Source organism: Fusarium phalaenopsidis (genome assembly GCF_050370095.1).
Source record: "Fusarium phalaenopsidis strain FUZ10S chromosome Unknown contig_32306, whole genome shotgun sequence".
Lineage (NCBI taxonomy): Eukaryota > Fungi > Ascomycota > Sordariomycetes > Hypocreales > Nectriaceae > Fusarium > Fusarium phalaenopsidis.
The window spans coordinates 1,418,434-1,437,164 of record NW_028145403.1 but is presented as its reverse complement, the minus strand read 5'-3'; the positions used below and the strand labels follow the sequence as shown (position 1 = coordinate 1,437,164).

The following is an 18,731-nucleotide window of genomic DNA, read 5'->3' as shown; positions in this document are numbered from 1 at the left end:
CGCGGACAGATGCTGGATCCATTGTCAGTTTCAGATGAGCTTGCTTACTTGCTTGCTTGTGCTTGTCAAAGCGCCGGTGACCTGCTCCGAGAGGCCTTCATTCAGCTCATCTTCTATTGGCCCTCGAATACGACATAGAGCCCAGTGAATTCTGCCTTGGCTGACGTTTGTTCGCGTGATCGCCAGCATCGCCGCTGGTTGCGTTGACGCCAGCTAGGCTCCAGCTTTGGGGCTGTGCACGACAGCAATGAACACACGAGAATGCTTTGATGCTGAAGCGAGTTCTGCCACACTTGAATAAAAGCAATATCGATTTCCTTGAGGGTCACTCTGCATAATATTCGACATACTGTGGAAGTAAGGGTGGGACGTGGCTTAACAACCCGTCACGTCAGCCCCTATGTGTGAAGGCCTCAGGGGTGTCTCAGCGCTGACTCGGGTTCTTATTAGCTACCCTCATGAGGGCATACATTGCGATGTCTGCTTCGATTGAGATTGCATGTTAACCGCGCGACGTTCGCTGGTTGTTGACTCGTCTGTCAGAGCCTTCTTTGTCGGTGTTAGACCCCACGTCAAGTGCCGTTTCAGTGGCGACATCTCCACGGCTTTTGGCGTCAATTCCTTCGCTCCTCGCTAGACCAGATGCAAGTACCGGCGGTTGCTTGGGTGCCAAGCACGGCTATCAGTGCCAAGAATGCTTTTCCCAATCCCCAGCGCTGCTTTGGCGAGGTGAAGCCACTCTCATAACCCGGGCGGAGCACCGCATTCCTGGGGAAGCCAACCATCGCCGCACGGTGCCGGCTGAGCCCCCTGTGGCTTAACCACTTCTCAAGCCACTCATCTTGAGGTGCACATTCGACTTTTCTGCGCAAGATGACCAAGGGGGCATTTGCGCATGATTTGGAACTTTGGACACTGTGAGTGATGCAAGAAGCTCCGTTTTTCATTCCCCTTTCCCATTTATTACGACGTTGTTGGTCACTGAGCCCCGTTGTCCGCGGCCGCCGTGTCCAGGGGCTGCATGTCTTTGCTGTTTTTGGCGATCCGAGTTAGCCGCTAAGCACGTGACAGGGCTGATCGGCAAACTCGTCCTGGCCTCCTTCTGTGGCTGCATCTCTGTTTAGGCGGCTGAGCAAAGCTGAATCTCGAAATGCCACCTTTTGCATTCCCGCTCCGCTCCTCAACGGATACAGCCATTCTTGTCATCGCCTGCTTGCTATGCCTTCAACATGATTGGGTCGCCCTACCGGCAAACGACAGAGGGGAAACAGCCTGGACCCATCGAGGCCAGGGCGTCCCCCGCCAAGCTTTGCTGATCGGGGCGACCAAGGGTTCGGGACGGAGCCCAGACCAAGCTCATTAGCGCCGACTGGGGGCTCTGTCGATGAACACCGGGGCAAGACGAATCATGTCGCAGGGTGACATGCTGCGACTGTGAGAATCTCGAGTTTGGTCTGTGAAACTAATGCCCAAGCGGCCCCAGAATATGTGCTTGTGCGTGCATGCGAATGGGTGTGTCGTACAGGGCGCTTGGGACCTGGCACGAAGAGAGGTATGCAGGTACAGATCGTCACGGCGAACAGGTGTCGTTTGACCATCGGCCCTACCTGACATTACACCAGTTGAGTGAACCTAGTACTCATCGTCGAGGCTAACGAGGTATCTCTCATTAGCAGAGATACTTGAGACAGGTACAGTTTTAGCCTTGCCGTCGCCGGTATCGCAAAATTCCTTGTATAATTCTCAAGTGCCGAACGGTTCACGTTCATCACCCTGCGTCTTGCACTTCGACCCTGCGTCCTTCGCCAACAGCCTGGCCCATCCCTTGGCTTTTTTCTCGAGACAAACGATCTGGCCATGCTCCGCACTGGATTGCGAGCCTGAAAGACGTGCTTTTTCCTCGGCGTTTGCCCACTCCCCAAGGTCCTCCCCGCTGCCAGCTCAACAGCACCTGGTGTCTCAGGGAAGAACCACTCAAGGGATAGACGACCACGCGGCCAACTCCTTCGCTCCCATCTTTTCCTTTGTGCTCCCTTTCTCTGTAAATCTTTTATTACATCATGCTCCGGATATCGGCAGTCTCCTTTGAGACGCCTCTACGGGTTACCCTGGCCCTCTTCTCGCGCTTCGCGAACCGGAAGTTCTTCTTCACGTTTGCTGCTCTCGCTGTTTGGAACGCCAAGATCACTCACATACATGCTCATCTCTCTGCCGTGCCTGCACATCAACTGCGACAATGGGGCTACTCGTTCTTTGCCCAAGATGTTGCCATCCTTGTCTTGATACGCCTCCTCCTTGATCGCTGGGTGGTCGGCTTGGCTTTTGTGTCGCGGCTGGCGATATACTTCTTGACCAGCATCATCATCCTTTACAACGCCGCTCTTGGCATTATCGCAGTCTCCTTTTACCTTGTCGCAGGCTCCGAAATCCACCTGCGAAACGTTTCTCTCCCCACCGATCCTTCGTCACGAGCTCTGATCCTGTCAGGAAGCTTGTCATTCACAGCCGTCCTTTCTCTTACTCTCCTCTTCAGCTGGCTGCTACAAGACGTTTGCTACAGCTTCTGGGGCTATGCTGCCGAGGTCGTCAACTGGCCCTTTGCGACAACATTGCGACTGTTCCGCCGGATTCGTCCCCAATCCGCCTACTCCCAGATCCCCCAGCTCGATATCGAAGACCCCGCCAAGTTCGTGTACGATGACGAGAGTTCCTCCAGCAGCATCTTCGACAATGATGCACAGCGCCAGACGCTGTCCGTACCGCTTCGACTTACCCAGCGACTGATCGAGACATTGGGACTTCACATCGCACCATCGAAGCTCAAGTCCTTCTTCAACATCTCTACGTATACGCTCGTCACAACCCCCCTCCTCGCACTTGTCTTCTCGGCTTTCGCGCGACCCCACGACCGATCGCTCATCTTCCTTTCGTGGACGACCGCATTGCTACCCTTCGTCGACTTCTCAGCTTCATCGCCCATGCTCGAACAGCTGCCTTCGTTATTCGGCACCGGCATTCAGCGTACCTGGGATCATCGAACAGCCCTTGCCGACCCGACGCCTCTGGATTGGCTACCAAAAGATACTAAGCTGGCGGGTTTTGAGGACTGGTATCTAGGGAGAGAACACTACAGCGCAGACGCCGACCCCTTAAAGATTTCGAACCTCGACGACGATGTGCTGCCCGAGCTGCGCGACAAGCTACGAGATGTCCCCGTGAAGCATGTACTTCTCTTCTTTCTCGAGAGCACGAGGAATGATGTCTTTCCCATAAAGAAGGACACCGTCCTATACGATCGTCTGGTCGACTCTTTCCCCGACAAGAAGCTCCCGAAGGAGGCCATGGATCGACTCGCGACATTGACACCGACCGCCAACTACATCACTGGTGACTACGACGATGGTTTCGAGCGAGATGAAACATCCAAGGTCAAGCGCGGAGGCCTTCACTTCACCAATGCGCATACAACGGGCACATACACGCTCAAGAGCTTGGTTGGTACACTTTGCGGTGTCGCGCCCTTGATGGCCGACTTCAACCTCGACTACCGGCACCATGTGTATCAGCCTTGTTTGGCGCAGGCTTTCGAAGCCTTGAACCAGCTGAGCCACTCGGAAGAGGAGGATGCGCACCCATATAATGCTTCAAAATGGCAATCGTACTATTACCAGGCTGCCACCATGCTATACGACAAGCAGTATGAACTTGTCTCTGGCCTCGGATTTCCACAGGAGCACATCATCAGCCGAGAATATCTGCGATCGCCAAATGCCACACACGGACCCGTGACATTGCCCAACATCAATGCCTTTGCTTTCGAAGAGGATCCGCTGGAAGACTATTTCCGCGACGTCTTTGTTTCGGCCAAGGAGAATGATGAGAGAGTCTTTCTCACGCACCTGACCAGTACGAGTCACCACGCCTTCAAGATGCCCGAACACGAGCAATATGTGCCCGTGGCGAACGGTCTCGATATGCTGTCGCATTATGTCAACTCGGAGGGTTACGACGACAAATGGCTGCGCAAGATCCTGGACCTTTTGGATGAGCAAGGCGTTGCTAATGAGACTCTAATCGTCTTTGTTGGTGACCATGGCCTTTCGATGCCCGAAAATGACGTCGTTTCACCCTATTACAACCCCAATGCCGGCATCGACCATGTTCCTCTTGTCTTCTCTCATCCTCTGTTGCCCGCCTTTGACGTTCATGATGCAGTGCATTCGTCGCAGATCGTTCCGACCATCTTGGACTTGCTTGTGGAGACGGTGTCATTAAACAAGGCGAGCCGCCAAGCAGCGACTGATTTGATGCGCAACTACGAAGGACAATCACTTATTCGACCGATGCAAAAGTTCAACAATGAAACAGGTCAAGGAAACTGGCAATTCACGGTTGTCAACCCCGGAAGAGCTGTGATAACTGCTCGTGATGCGCGTTACCCCGAGAGACATCTCGTGGTGCCCATCATCGACAACGTCGAGTGGCGACTCAGCAACCTCACAGCCGACCCTGCTGAGCATGATTCCGTGCAGGGCTTCGACTTTATCTCCTTCCTGGGTAGTGTCGAGCGAAAACACGGCACAGAAGTGGCACACTGGGTAGAAGAGGGAGCTTTCATCAGCAGGTGGTGGGTAGAAGAGAACAGCAAGCGCTGGCGTTTTGGAGCATACTCGGATCAAGAGCCTTGATGCATTCGAAGTGTCTTTGACTATAGATTACAACTCATTGTTTGGCGTTGGGGGACTTTGGTTGGCATCACTAGAGGTTCTGTGGAATAGTACTAGACTTGGTAGGACCTTGTGTTTAGGTTGGTGTATGGCCAGGCATTATAGCTTTTGTTTGAATCAGGCATGATGCCGTTAACGTTGTTCAATTCTCTGGACGCTGGCCTTGGATATCATGATATTCGCCTTTGCGCCCTGATAAGGTGGCTTCGACGCCTGCCCGGAGCCTGACTATCCGATGCTAGTTAAGCATGGGAGAACTCAGCATATGACATATGCTCTACTCTACCTTCTCTGAATCTTTCTCTGCTTTATCAGCGCCATGACTATTATTTTCCGAGATGTCCCTTTTCTTCTCTTGTTTTCCTTCACCCGCCTCTTCTTCGTCATCAGACCAGTGTGTATGCCCATCAGCATACCCCATGTGGTAGGTAAATAAAGTGCGCTTCGATTTCCCCCGGCCGAAACTAAAATCGCCCTGCGCCGTGACCAGCGTTCCGCAGAATCGGGGTGGTTTGCCGTCTTCTTCGGTAACCATCTGCCAGTCGTCATCATCGCTGGGTGCTTTAGAAAGCTCGGTGCCTAATCAAGTCAGGATCCATGGCCAAAAAGGTGCTTGGATGATCAGATCTACCCTTGTGGGCTGGCTCGCTTGGCTTCTCCTTCAGGGAGTCTGTTGATGGCTGTGTAGGCTTGGACATGATGATCAGACGCTAGTCTTGGTTAGACACGAATGGGTAAGAGGAGATGGAACTTGTAGCTTTGGTAGTGTTATCAGGCGAGACTGATCGTAATGACGCAGACTGCGTGGCAGTGCTGATCAATATGCAGGACACTGGAATAATACGGATCATTTTCATGCCGGAGCAGGGATTAAATCCTTTTCAAAGACAAACTAGGTGATGGTAAGAGGGCAGTGGTAGAAGACGGAAAATTATAGTTCAAGAGCTTAGAATGAATCAAGAAGCCCTCCAACTATTTCTAAACTCAGCCTCATCACAAGTCCAACAATGACCCTGGGTTCCGCTTCCCCTTCTCCACCTTGCGACCTCCTCTCGAAGCAGCAGCTTGATACACGCTCTGTATATCATCCTGCCACTTCTCAAGCTGTGGCCGTAGGAACCGGCGATCATACGTCACCAAACCGTTGACCTCACCTTCCACGTCTGTGGTCTGCGTGTAAATGGCACCGCTGCAGGCGAAACGCTGCGTCTGCTCGCGAATGTCGCGGAAGAGGACACTGGCGCGGTAGTTGTACGATTCGAGGTTCTCGTTAATCTCGTAGGTGTCTTTGATGGTGGCGATGGCTTCTTTCACGTTCCAGAGGCTGAAGAGTGTGGTCAGATGTGGATCTAGTTAGGGGATGGGGTTGACTTACTGTTCGAGGGAGACGTTGTGGCCAATGCCGCCGTACTCGCCAGCGATGCCGATTCGTTCGGGATCGTATGGTGTTTTTGGCTGCGAGTAGAAGGGGGTACCGCACTGAGGCTCAGCGTAGTTGTGGTTATCCTGGGATATTATCAGTCACTCTCCCGCGAGTATGCGAATCCCGGGGCTCTCACATGGTAGTCACCGAAGCCATGATCATCCCACCCGCTGACAGAGTTGATGAGTCTCGTCTTATCTAGTTGGCGGACGAGCTGTGTCAAGTCTTGTTCAGGTGGCGGCGAGACAGCTTGTTGACCCCAGCCTTCATTGTAGATGACCTAGAAAGATGAGCCACTTGAACATAAGCACTATAAAAACAATGGTTCTTACCCAAGTTACAATCGAAGGATAGTTCTTGTGTTGGTTGATGACCACCTCAAGCTGCCGCCTGAACTCGGCTTGTTGCTTCGAGTCAGGCTTGCGGTCGCGACTAGCGGGAAGACTGGGCATGTCCTGGATAACCATGAGGCCGAGTTGGTCGCAAGCCTGGTAAAATAGATCCGGCTCTACTTTGATCTGTATAACGCCATCAGCCATACGTCGTTATGTGACGGGTCAAATCCACCTACATGCTTGCGGATGGAGTTGAACCCAAACTTCTTGAGAAGCTGCAAGTCATAGATCATAGCCTCGCGGTTCGGAGGCGTGTATAAACCATCAGGCCAAAATCCTTGATCAAGAGTTCCAAACTGAAAGACAAACTCGCCGTTGAGAAGCGGTCGAGTGACGCCATTCACCTTTCCCTTGGAGATAGTGCGGAAACCCGTGTAGCTGTGCACCTTGTCACCGCTCTCTAGAGTGACGGTGAAGTTGTAGAGAGCAGGCGAGTCGGGCCACCATAGTTTGGGCGATTCGACGGTAAAGGTGAGCTCTTGATTCGTGACTCCAGAGTGTGTTGCCTTTGTGCTGCCATCTGCCTCAGTGAGGGAAAACTGGAAGAATCCCTTGGCCTGTTGTGAAGTTTGCACAGTCACAGAAACTAGATTACCGTGTTAGATCTTTAGCCGGAGATAGATTGCATCTGCAACTCACCCTTGCCGTCAGCGCCTGCAGCAACATCAAGCTGTGTGATGTGATCCTTGGGCACAGCTTCAATCCACACTTGCTGCCAGATCCCCGAGCATGAACGGTAGAATATGTGACTGGGCTTCAAGGTCTGTTTGCCAATGGGGATGATGTCGGAGTCTGTCGGATCGTGGACAAAGACGAGCCTGCTAGAGTCAGCTTCGCCAAGACCGAGGAATTCCATCCGGACTCACAACTCATTCGAGGCCCCAAACTTGATATTCTCAGTCACATCGATAGTAAACCGGTCATAGCCCCCGATATGAGTCGTCTTCTTGGCTCCATTGACAAACACAGTGGCCTTGTAGTCGACACTCTCAAAGTTGAGCAACACCTTGCGATCCTTCCACTCCTCTGGAACCTCAAACTTTGTCTCATACCACATGTCTCGCACATCAAGAATCTGAAGTCCAGAGAGAGCGCTCTCGATGCATGCCGGCACAAGAACCTCGCGCTCCAAGGCTCCAGCTTTCGGAAGGCTCTCGACGTCTGTCTCGCTGCTGGCGGCTTTCCATGTCCAGATGCCGTTGAGGCTCTTCCATGCATCGCGGCGAAGCTGAGGTCGTGGATATTCTGGCCATGGGTTCGTTCCAACCTCATAGGTCCAGTCGGTGTCTAGGGGAGGCTTTTGGGCTTTGTACTTTGTTTGGGCGAATGCCGTGCTGGTGAGGAGTAGGAGAGACAGCAGCCTCATAAAAGAGGCGAAGAGTGTCCAACGCATCGTGTTAGATGATTAAGATGAACTCAAGGACTGTTCAACTGCGTGCTACTAAGCAAAGTTGGTCCTCGAGGCTCTCCCCGCACCACAAAGTTACCATAACAATGTGTGATAGTATGATGTCAGCGAGAAGGCACAGGGCAGGAATTGTCACCCCGCATTGCAACGTGAAGGGTGATCAGCGGCTGCACATCACATTGCTTTAACAGCGACCCTGCCCACCCTAACCCTTGGAGCAATTGCAGAGGACCAAACCCCTGATGCATAGCCCAGAGGGCCTAGAGAGGAAATTACCACGGTAGATCCATACCAGCATAGCATTCTCCCCGAAACTGGCTTTGCCCCGTCTTCTCTCGTCGTAATGCGCTGAGCTGTGCGTGTGCATCATTATGCGACTCACCTTGACGAGTTCATAGTTCACAGATCTAGAGACTTAGGTGAAATGTACCATTGAATATGTTTTTATTCAGTCTTGTAATTGTTTATTCCCAAACACCCAAGTCAAGCCACGCTCGCAATCATCATTGAGTTTCTGTCATTATTGCCATTTCATCAAACGAATCAACACCCCAAGTCAACCGAAGATGCACTCCTCCCTTACTCGAATCGGCCCTCGTAAAAGGTGTTTCGGAGAGGCAGCTCAGCATCATAAGCTCCCGACTCCTTCTTCATGTGACGATCGAAGCTCTGTGTCGACATCTGCACCTTCTCGAACCAAGTCCTATCCAGAACAGGCGCGACAGGAGCACGCTGGCCACGAGAGTGAGCCAGTGCCGCCTGGTTGGAGTAGTCGTGGATGGCAAGGCTGGATGCGATCTGGAAGGCACTTCGGATCTGTCGACCGTTCCAGCAGCCGGTAGATCTGGCGAGCTCCTCGTAGTGCTTGGTGGCAAAGTCGATGATATCGCTCTCCTTGATCACGAGGGCGGGTTCGCCTGTCATCCTGCTTCGCTCCGACTCGATCTCCTTGAGCTTGGCCATGTTCAGGCGGAAGATCTCGCGGGTCTGCGTCTTATCCAGAGGAGGATAGTACAGGGACAAGTGAATACGAGACTTGAAGGCCTCGTCGATGGTGCCGACTCGGTTGGTGGTGAGGAACAAAAGACCGTTGTAGTACTCTAGGACTCGGAGGAACACCGAAACCAGAGCGTTGCGCTTCATGTCGAGCTTGGAACGCTGTGACAGGAAGACATCTGCCTCATCGAGGAGGAGAACACAGTCCCAGAGGTGGGCAAGCCGGAACACATTCTTGAGCGAAGACTCAACCTCGTGGGGCGTCAGACCAAGGTCACCACAAGTGATGACGAACAGTGGCTTGCGGTTCTCCATGGCGACAGCTTCTGCTGTGGCTGTCTTTCCGACACCGGGAACACCGTGCAGAAGGACAACAAGACCACGGCCCTTGCCCTGGATCAGATCCTGGCTGGGACCCTCAGTAGCAATGTCTGCATACTTGCGCTCCAGAGCCTTCTTCTGGAAATGAGACATGACCAAACCACGGACGACATCCTTGTAGTCGCTCTGGATTCGGAGGTTCTCGAAGACACCGGGCTCCCGGCGCACCGGCTTGAGGAAGTTCAAGTCAATAGGCCAGAAGCGACGCTCTCGGAGGGCATAGGCAAACATGCGCTTGGGAAGAAGAACCAGGTCTTCATCGCGAAGCTCCAACGCCTTGGGGTCCGTCTCAAAGGTTCGGCTACCCTTGATACGGTAGCGCAAGAAGGAATCGGCCGCGAGGTTGTCACGTCGCTGGCGGGTCTCAACTCCGTCTGCGTGCTGGATAATCTCAGACTGTGAGTACGCGAGAGTCCCGCGAGATCCGTTAAACCAATGCTGGATCTGCATCTCATCATCTTTGATCTCACATCGGATTGACTTGTTCATGGTCAGTTGATGGAATCTCGGCATCCAGTCAGGCATCTTCTGATACGCCTCTGTGAGATCGACGATGAGGTCACTCTCGACGAACTCGGGGTGGCGCATCTTCTGGTACTCCTGATCGTCCAGAATCTCCTCATCTGGCTCAGTCTGGCCAGAGGGTGGGTTCCTGGTCAGGGTCCAGGCGCTATACTGCTGGTGGCGGTCCTCGAGGTAGTCCATGAACTTGCGACCCTGCTGCTTGAGCGACTGAAGGAGCTGCTGGTGGTTGTGGCGGTATCGGATGGGGAACACCTCCAACGACTCGATGGAGCGCTCTCCCACGAAGGACTCAATCTCGAACTTGCGCTGCACAGCACCAAAGTTGGAGCCATCATGGTCGATATAATAGGCCGAGATCTTGAACTTGGAGTTCTCGTTGATCTGGTGTTCATCCTCAAAAAAGTCCCATCCAGTAGTGGGATACGATGTGTCGGGGTCAGGAGCTCTTGTCTTGTAGATACGCCAGACCTCGTGGTAGCGACCACCAGTCTCACCGGACGCGGGCATGTAGATAAGGTCGCCGACGCGGAACAGAGACCAGAGGTCGTCAAATTTGACCTTCTCGGCACCAGTACCATCAAAGCGGGAGTGCAGAGGAAGGATCTCGTTGTCAATGAACTTGACATAGCATCGCATGTCTCTCAAGGCCTCGGGGCTGTCCATGAGGCCCTCAAAATCTTCGTCGGCGTTGGAGTCGACAGATTCGAGGGACTCAGTGTCAGTGCCGTCGTCTTCTTCCTCTCCCTCTCCTTTAGTAGAATCCATGTCTTCGGCCTCCAGGACCTCAGGCTCGATATCAACCTCCTCGCCAGCAGAAAGCTCAACAGCCTCAGACTGATCGCTGTCGAGCTCCTCAAAGTCTGCCCACTTCTCTTCCAGAGTGGCAAGAATCTCCTTCATCTTGGGCTGGAAGTGCACCAAGGCCTTGAAAGGCCTCATGAAAGTACGGGGAGTTGATCGTTGATCCGTGTCGTTCATGAGGGCGGTCAAGTGACCAAGGACTGGCTGAGACTGGATACGGATGCGCTGAATCTCATTTTCAGATGATTGAAGCGCATCGCCCTTTCTCTCGCGTCTGGCCTTCTCATAGGCGTCGATCTTGTTCTGGGAAGAGCCAGAGCCGTTGTTCTTTAGGGACAAATAGCTCTGTCGAAGACGAGCAATCTCCTCACGGCGACGCTGTCCATGCTCGCGGCGGATCTGGGCCTGAGTGGTAGGACCGCCCATGAGAACGTCAATGGCATAGTCGGGTTCATCGACGTCCTGGAAGCGGTTCTTGAAGTTCTCAAAGTTGACCTTGCGGACCTGAGGGATCTTGGGACGCCACTTGGAGGCGACCCGGCGTCGATCAGCGAGGATGCGTTCGCGACGCTCGGCTTCTTGCTTCAGAACCATGTACTGAAGTTCTCCATCACGAGGAGGGCGCGGAGGCTTTGCAGCACGTGGCGGGGGAGGAGGAGGAGGAGGGGGGAAGTGTCGTGGAATGGGCGGGAAACGACGGCCACGACCACGACCGCCTCTCCCTCTTTGTGCTGTGCGAGCCATGGCTGATTGTAGTGAATGAACGGTAGGATGTGTTGTTACTCCAAATGGACATTTGTTGATGGATCAAAGTCGAGTTTCAACATCCATTCTCGCGACTGCTTCGACTCTTTATAGGCAATGGGTTCGGAATAGGCCTCTGCAGATAAGATCAGCCTCCGCATCGATAGTGCCGCGCTCAAGTGCATCGCGATGGCCTCTAGCCTGCCGACCTGAGTCACCGGGTGTGCTCGTCCCCTGCACGTTGTAGGCAGCAGGGCTGGGCTCAGCCTCTGAGCACCACACCGGCGGCCCACACCATGCGCCGGCGGAATCTCACATCAGCCCAGCCAGGCAGCGGCCCAATAGGATAGCGGGAAGCATCAAATCGCACAGCCAAGGCGTTTTGGCGACCGTGAGGAGGAGATCGTGATTGGAATACAGGCTGACTGCAGCGAGTGTAGCAATTCGTTGATGCAGGTGAACCGACGCGGGAGCTGAGGCACCCAGCCGCATTCAGGCAACAGTGCGCGGGTGACTAAGCGGAATGATCTGACTTGCACAGCAGAGGGATGTACTGCCCTATTGATCAAAATAACGTGGAAATCAAGATGAAAGACCGCAAGTCCTAGCTTGGCATTGGATTATTTGTACTTTGGTAGATCAAGATGCCATGGAAATCGCAAACATTCGGAAGTAAAGTGCCATTTTCAGCCGCAATTGCGACGCAGTTTGGGAACCCCTCACTCTAAAACACAGCGCATGCAGCATCCCGCCAATTATGTTGGTCGAGATAAGAGAAAAGAACATGAAACGCGGGTACGACGAGCCCTCCAGTAATATTTCCTCTAGCTGTCGACAGTTAGGCAGTGTATGCTGTGATGCTATCTTGATACGGCTGATGCATAGTCGATCGCTGTTGTGTCCTGCACAGCCTCACTTTAAGTGTCGTGTAGAGAAGTGAAGAGGGGAATATCGTTCTACGGCTTTTCCTATCACATGCCAAGGCTGACTCCTAGCAACCTCTTCAACTGTTGGATCTCGGGATGTCCCGCACTCAGATTTGCTTTTACTTCAATGAACTTGAAAACAGGATGTTAAAGGCACAGATCCACCTACGTAACCTGTAGTGCTGCTCCTGAAGCTTGTGCCCGCTCGGCGAAAAGGAAATCGCATCGAGCCGCAACCATATCATATTACATATCCATCATCTTCCGACTATGGATGCCTTCCCTATCTGTTAAATTAATCGAGAAAGAGTTGACCAGACCCAGAGAGGAATTGTGATTGTTATGGAATCATGTTGCACTTACGAAACTAAGTGGGAACGAAAAGTATCTAGAGAATGTGCTTGAGCCTAAACTGCCCGATGAATGATTTCCCCCTAAGGCAAGACTAGTATTAGCGGTTGAATTTTGGTTTGCCAATAAAGATGCGTCCTTGATTGTACCAAAGAAGTGTCACATAATGAACCTTCTGCTTATGTTTTGCCATGGGAGGCATATTTTCCCATTCTGTTTTCTTCCTAGTAATCCATAATTCGTATTGCGCTAAAAATATAGCTCTCTAGCCTGCTCGTTGAAGCTTGAGTAGATATTGGAGATGTCGTCCCGGACAAGGATCAAACTGCTCCGGACAACTTCCGGGTTACTGACACTTCTCTTCCAGTATCAGTGCTTGGGATGAACATCAACTTATGGTCATGGGAAGGCTCCAAGAAAGGAATCGTATGTAAGGACGTCGACTAGTAAATACCTGAGATTGCTGTTCCATGCCTTACTCATCCCTAACTAGAGCTTTCGAGAGACCTGTGTGAGCATTATCAGTTGAACACCTATTCACTACTGAGAATTTAGGATCGAAGTATGAAGTAAACACTCAACACTCTCATATAGCGGGGAACGCATATCCACCCTCATATCTCAGTGTGAGTGTTAAGCACGTACCGGGTTAGAAGGGGCTCTAGAAGCACGATTGTCTCAGATCTGTTTCTCCTTACCCTTAAATTGCTCCCTGAAATTGAAGAAAAAGGTTAGTTTCTCCCTTGCTTGTGGTGTTAGATTATATGTCTTACTGTCTTGGCGCGGAAAGAGTATGGGTCGTTGGGCGCTCACTCTCCCTTCTGTGATAGTGGCACTTCAGCCAGCCACATCAGTGGCAACGGCTGGGGCAAAGACACGCATCAATGAATAATTTCGAGATGCATGTGTAGGGAGACCAATGCGACTTTCCAGGTGCATTCTGACTTGTTTTCTGACCCAAAAGAAGCATGAACTCAAGGTTGATGAAGCCCGCCACACACTCTTCGCTCACCTACAGCATGGCCACTTTCACTCATTCATTCAAAGTTGGGACTTTTCTTTGGGGAATATTAATATTGTCTGGTGACGTATTGAAGGTATGACATTAAGTAAGCCAGATGGTTGTGAGATAAGCGCTCGTCTCTATATGTAACCCATCGATTCCAAGCCAACAATACAATGAAATGAAGATGATACAGTATCGCGAACAGAGTATGGTGGTACAGCCAGTCCCTTAGAGGGCGAGCATGGCGACAACGCCAACAACACCGGCGGCGCCAATGACGTCGGCGCGGAGGGTAGGGGCAGGGCCCTTGGAGGTGGTGGTGGTGACAGCCTTGGTCTCGGTGGTGGTGCCAGTAGCGGTGCCAGCAGTGCCAGTCCTGGTTATGGTTAGCTTTTCAGGCTTTGACTGTGAAATGGATAGGGTGCAGACTTGGTCGAGGTATGCGTGGTGGTACCAGTGTGAGTCTCAGTCGTGGAGTCGGCAGCAAAGGCGGGAGCGGCGATGGCAAGAGCCGCAGCGAGGAGGAAGTTCAGCTTCATGGTGAAGGTTGGGCGAGGGTGTTGAGATTAATTGAAAGATTGAAAGAATGAAAGAGAGTTGAGCGAATGCTGTAGAGATGAGCTGAATGAGAAGTAAGAACTGCAGGACGAGGACACCTTTTTGTACCCAAAAGTCAATATGAATCCAAGTCAAGGGAGAAGAAACATCATTCCATGGCATTGCTTGTTTCTCGTTGGCTACCCCGTACCCTTCGGCAAGACGTTGCCGGAGAGCGAGCTAGCCCCTGGCGTGGTCAGCCACACGACCCCAAGATGGCCATGTCTTGAACCACGGCCCAGCACCTGTGGCGTGTGCAAGCTTCAGTAGGAGCAATACGAGACGGCTAATTGCGTAAAATCGCAATCATACGGGCCGCTGACGTGGCTCAATGGCAGTTTGGAAGGTCTAGATTCTAGCCCGCATTGACTGCGCCTCGCTGTGAGAGATGGCCATCCGAGGTTGCGAGATGCCGATTTATCCATTGGATCTGCAGCCAGGTCAAAAATAAAACCAACGATCCTGTTGAAACGTGCGAGCTAACTACCATACGGATATGTCGGGATCTGTGGCCGTCGTCTAGCGAGTATCCACCGTATTCTGTCCAACACCTTTTGACACATTGACAAAGTAATCCGCCTCTCTTGTTTGGCTGCCTATTCTGAACGATCGAGATGTTGCACGGCATCAATTGGCCGCAGGGAAATTGCCCAGACGGCCACCGTCGACCACTATAACGGCGCCATTGGTGTATGCCCCAGCACGAGATGCAAGGTACAGGAGCGTGCCTCCCATGTCCTTCTCGTCTCCCATCCTCTGCAGTGGGACCATCTCGCTCGGAACGGCACCTGGCTGCCCTGAAGCGTTGGAGTAGAGCTTTACGATTGGCTCGGACATCTCGCTCGGGAACACTGGAACAAACAAGCTTTAGTTGGACCCTCCTACCTGTCAAGGGGCATGGCGTGCACTTACATCCAGGAGCGATGCAATTTGTCCTATGCGTGGCTTAGCAGTCTACTACCTGAATAGCTTCACCGGAACAACTTACCGAATTCCCCACTGTGGGAGAGTCACCGCAAGCTGCTTGGCCGCCAGGATGGCACCGGCCTTGGATTGGCCATAAGCCCAACCTCCAGGGGCCTTTTTGTTGTAGCCGGCAATTGAGCTCGTGATGATGACCTGCGACGTCTGATCCACATTTTTCTTTTCATTTCCCTTGCCGAGGAGTCCAAGGAAGGCCATAGTCGTATACCAGACTGAGGCTGTGTTGACGGCAAAGGTATTAACGTAAGCGTCATAGTCAATATCGAAGTTGCCCTTTGCCCATTCTTCCAGGCTGGTCTCGGCTGTAACTTGCTTGACCTGAGGGCCACCAATGCCAGAGTTGCAAACCAAAAGGTTGAGGTATCCGGTATCCTTCTCAATGAATGAGGCTGCTTCTTGAAGTGCCGACTTGGAGGTGACATCGCATTGAACTGGAATCACATTTGGGCCAAGTGAGTTGGCCACCTCGTCCAACATGTGCTTCCTTCGGCCTGCAATGTAAACCTTGGCACCATTTTGGACGAGGACCTTGGTGATCATGAGTCCAATGCCTGGGAAACCATTAGAGATGGTCTTGTTGACGGTTGTCTACTAACCTGAACCTCCGCCTGTAACTAGCGCAACCAGCCCATTGACATTGAACAAGGAGCCAGCGAGGAGCTCGCTGCTATTCGAGTTTCCGGAAGCCATTGCGTTGATATTGATCGAAATTAAGTTACTTGGGGAAAGATTATCTTTATGGCTTATGAAGTAGAGAAAATCACGCCCTTGGCGAATGTAGTCATTGACTCATCGCGAAACTCCTCCGCTTTCAACGCTACACGTAATCAAATTCTGCGTGATAAGCTTGCTATGCCGAGGTTGACTAACAAATTCTTACTAATGCGCCCTTTGCTGGACATGAAGAGGGGTTGCGAAGATCGACTCCCCAATCTTTCAGATACGATAGGCCGGAATGCCGCGCCTTTTCGTCCACAGATAAGGCGGTGGGCCATGGTGTGTCAATGAAATAGGTATCGGACGTCTGTTTTAACGTAATAACGTTGAGACAAGCCATACACTTTACAGGGAAATTGGGTTCTTGAAACAAACTGCAGGTCCAAAGGCGAGAGGCGGAATTAACTTCTTGGCTAGAGAAGCAAGCTTCTTGACATGGGCGCTGGGGTTCGCACAATACATCGTTGCATGTAGGCCCCTTGCATACGCAAGATGCCAGAAGAGAAAGAAGGTTAAGACAATTATTTGCCCTGGAAATAAATCAAGGGAGAATACCAATTCACTAGGCTCAGAAAGGCATTGGGCTTGGCTTCGTGGCTTGAGCTGACTGTCTGACTGAGTCTGCCTTGGCTGAGTCCTAGGCAGCCACAACCAAGTCCATCATATTTCTAGACCGTCCTCCCTGAGACCTGACTTGAAATAATTTTTGCCTCCCATTGCCCTGTTCTGTTCATATTCTAATACCAATACTCGGCGGTTTATGGCCCGATTGCGACCCCCGAGATTATTCAACAAGACCAACGTCGCGATGTTAGAACTCGACCCCAATAACTCTCAGTCGCCAGAAGCTTCAGCAAAGTCTTCGGCAGTCGATCAACCAACAAACAAAGACATCTTGCCCTTGCTCGAGAGAGCTAGCTGCAGATACGACGCGATTGATCAGGACAGAATCGAGGAACTCAGCAAGGCGGCGAAGCAGTTCTACGACGAGCAAATGCGAATCAAACGCGAAGCCAGGAGGAGAGATATGATCTTCTTTGCGTCTGTTGTCGTGCCGTGTTCTGTGGTGGCTGGGGCGGTTTACTGGCTGTTTTGGTGATGTGGGTGTTGTTTAGTTATGGCAAGCGATGTTTGTTTTTGACCTCTACTTCCTGTAGAGATGGTTGCACACGATGATATGAAAGAAGGTCTGAAAAAAAAGATGGATGTCGACAAGATAACGAGATAACCATGCTGTGCCAAGGTCTTGCGCACGATGATCACGCCATATTGACCCCGCATGAATGAAACAGGACTTCTGGCCACTGTAGTCAACTTGCGCATTCATTTTGCATGCTGCAATCCCAAAGAGTGATATATCCTTTGTCCTCTCCAATACGCCACAAATCCTTCCGCTATGAGTTCTTCAGAGTCTATTTCGGCCTCGCAACAGGCGGGCGACGCCCTCGCGCATCAAGGCGATGCCAAGATAACCCCCAAGGTCTTCATCATTGCCATGGTGAGCAACATTCTTCAAATGGACTTGAAGCATCTCTAATACGCAGCAGTTTCACGAGGAGTCGCGAAATTGGCTGTCGCCTGAAAGCGCCATCCAGTTCCCGCGCAAGGTGCAGGTTCCTGGCCTCTCCCCTGAATACAAGGACGTCCATATTACCGAGGACGGCCAAGTCGGCCTCTTGGTCGTAGGCATGGGCTGTGAGTACATCTGATATTTTCTTTGCATTAAATTAACAAGCGAACAGTGATAAACGCTTCCTTGTCTATCAGCGCGCTCATCTCCTCGCCACTCTTCGACCTGTCCAAGACTTATTTCGTGCTCACGGGCATTGCTGGCGTTAACCCGAAGCGTGCTACCATTGGGTCCGTTGCAGTCGCAAAATTTGCCGTTCAGGTAGATATCCAGCTGGAATTCGACGCCAGGGAGATCCCCTCGGAATGGGGTTCGGGCTATGTTCCCATCGGTGCGGATTCGCCTGATGAGTTCCCCAAGATCCTTTATGGCACTGAAGTCTTTGAGTTGAATGGCGAACTTAGAGATTATGCTCTGTCTGTTGCTAGGACTGTTACTCTCGAGGACTCTCCAGAAGCTGCAAAGAACCGCGCGTTGTGGGTTGGTTCACCCGATATCTTTCAGGCGGCGAGCCAACAGCCCAGCATTATCGAGGGTGATGTCCTCTCATCAAACACCTTCTGGCATGGTCATCGTCTGTCGGACGCAATGGAAAAGGTCACCAAGGTTTACACATCTGGGCAAGCCGACTATGTCATGACGGCTCAAGAAGACAATGCTCTCCTGGCAGGTCTCTTGAGGGCATCACTCCAAGGCAAGACCGACTATTCTCGCGTCACATTGATCAGATCTGCTTCAAACTTTGATCGTGGTCACGAGGATAAGCCACATGAGCTTCCTTTTGTCATGGATAACGGTGGACTGGAGCCTTCTACACGGAACCTATATCTTGCAGCTTTGAAGGTAGTGCAGGGAATTCTGGACAACTGGATCACCAAGTTTGAGGCTGGGCTTACTCCGAGTAATTACATCGGGGATGTCTTTGGATCGCTAGGTGGTGTACCAAGCTTTGGCCCCAAAGAAGTTCTTAATTAGATAACTATTCTAGAGAAGGTAGTTTGTTCCTCCGGGTAGACATTAGACAAGAAGGATCACATCAAGTGAGATAGAGAGACCTGGTCGTCTGTTTTGCCATTCTCGGTATCAGTATGCTCGTTCGATTGGGGTACCCTTGTCACCC

General features: G+C 51.9%; 6 protein-coding genes across 6 annotated transcripts; 2 read left to right on the top strand and 4 right to left on the bottom strand.

The window, feature by feature from the left end:
- Positions 1-2,060: 2,060 nt before the first annotated feature.
- LRP88_11310 (alkaline-phosphatase-like protein) lies at positions 2,061-4,688 on the top strand (the record flags this gene model as incomplete). Its single annotated transcript, XM_083247740.1, has 1 exon — positions 2,061-4,688. One exon carries the CDS (start codon positions 2,061-2,063, stop codon positions 4,686-4,688), a length of 2,628 nt encoding a protein of 875 aa, XP_083096888.1.
- A 1,032-nt stretch (positions 4,689-5,720) lies between these two features.
- Positions 5,721-7,938, bottom strand: LRP88_11309 (glycoside hydrolase superfamily; the record flags this gene model as incomplete). Its single annotated transcript, XM_083247739.1, has 7 exons — positions 5,721-6,051; positions 6,103-6,233; positions 6,287-6,430; positions 6,483-6,668; positions 6,722-7,131; positions 7,185-7,363; positions 7,412-7,938. The coding sequence occupies 7 exons, from the start codon at positions 7,936-7,938 to the stop codon at positions 5,721-5,723; spliced, it is 1,908 nt and encodes a 635-aa protein (XP_083096887.1).
- Positions 7,939-8,532: 594 nt separating this feature from the next.
- LRP88_11308 (uncharacterized protein) lies at positions 8,533-11,400 on the bottom strand (the record flags this gene model as incomplete). Its single annotated transcript, XM_083247738.1, has 1 exon — positions 8,533-11,400. One exon carries the CDS (start codon positions 11,398-11,400, stop codon positions 8,533-8,535), a length of 2,868 nt encoding a protein of 955 aa, XP_083096886.1.
- A 2,511-nt stretch (positions 11,401-13,911) lies between these two features.
- Positions 13,912-14,222, bottom strand: LRP88_11307 (uncharacterized protein; the record flags this gene model as incomplete). Its single annotated transcript, XM_083247737.1, has 2 exons — positions 13,912-14,059; positions 14,113-14,222. 2 exons carry the CDS (start codon positions 14,220-14,222, stop codon positions 13,912-13,914), a joined length of 258 nt encoding a protein of 85 aa, XP_083096885.1.
- Positions 14,223-14,907: 685 nt separating this feature from the next.
- LRP88_11306 (SDR family NAD(P)-dependent oxidoreductase) lies at positions 14,908-15,954 on the bottom strand (the record flags this gene model as incomplete). Its single annotated transcript, XM_083247736.1, has 4 exons — positions 14,908-15,131; positions 15,193-15,215; positions 15,269-15,815; positions 15,867-15,954. 4 exons carry the CDS (start codon positions 15,952-15,954, stop codon positions 14,908-14,910), a joined length of 882 nt encoding a protein of 293 aa, XP_083096884.1.
- A 1,423-nt stretch (positions 15,955-17,377) lies between these two features.
- Positions 17,378-18,586, top strand: LRP88_11305 (purine nucleoside permease; the record flags this gene model as incomplete). The annotated part of the gene is made up of 3 exons (XM_083247735.1): positions 17,378-17,479; positions 17,529-17,676; positions 17,724-18,586. The coding sequence occupies 3 exons, from the start codon at positions 17,378-17,380 to the stop codon at positions 18,584-18,586; spliced, it is 1,113 nt and encodes a 370-aa protein (XP_083096883.1).
- Between the last annotated feature and the right edge of the window lie 145 nt (positions 18,587-18,731).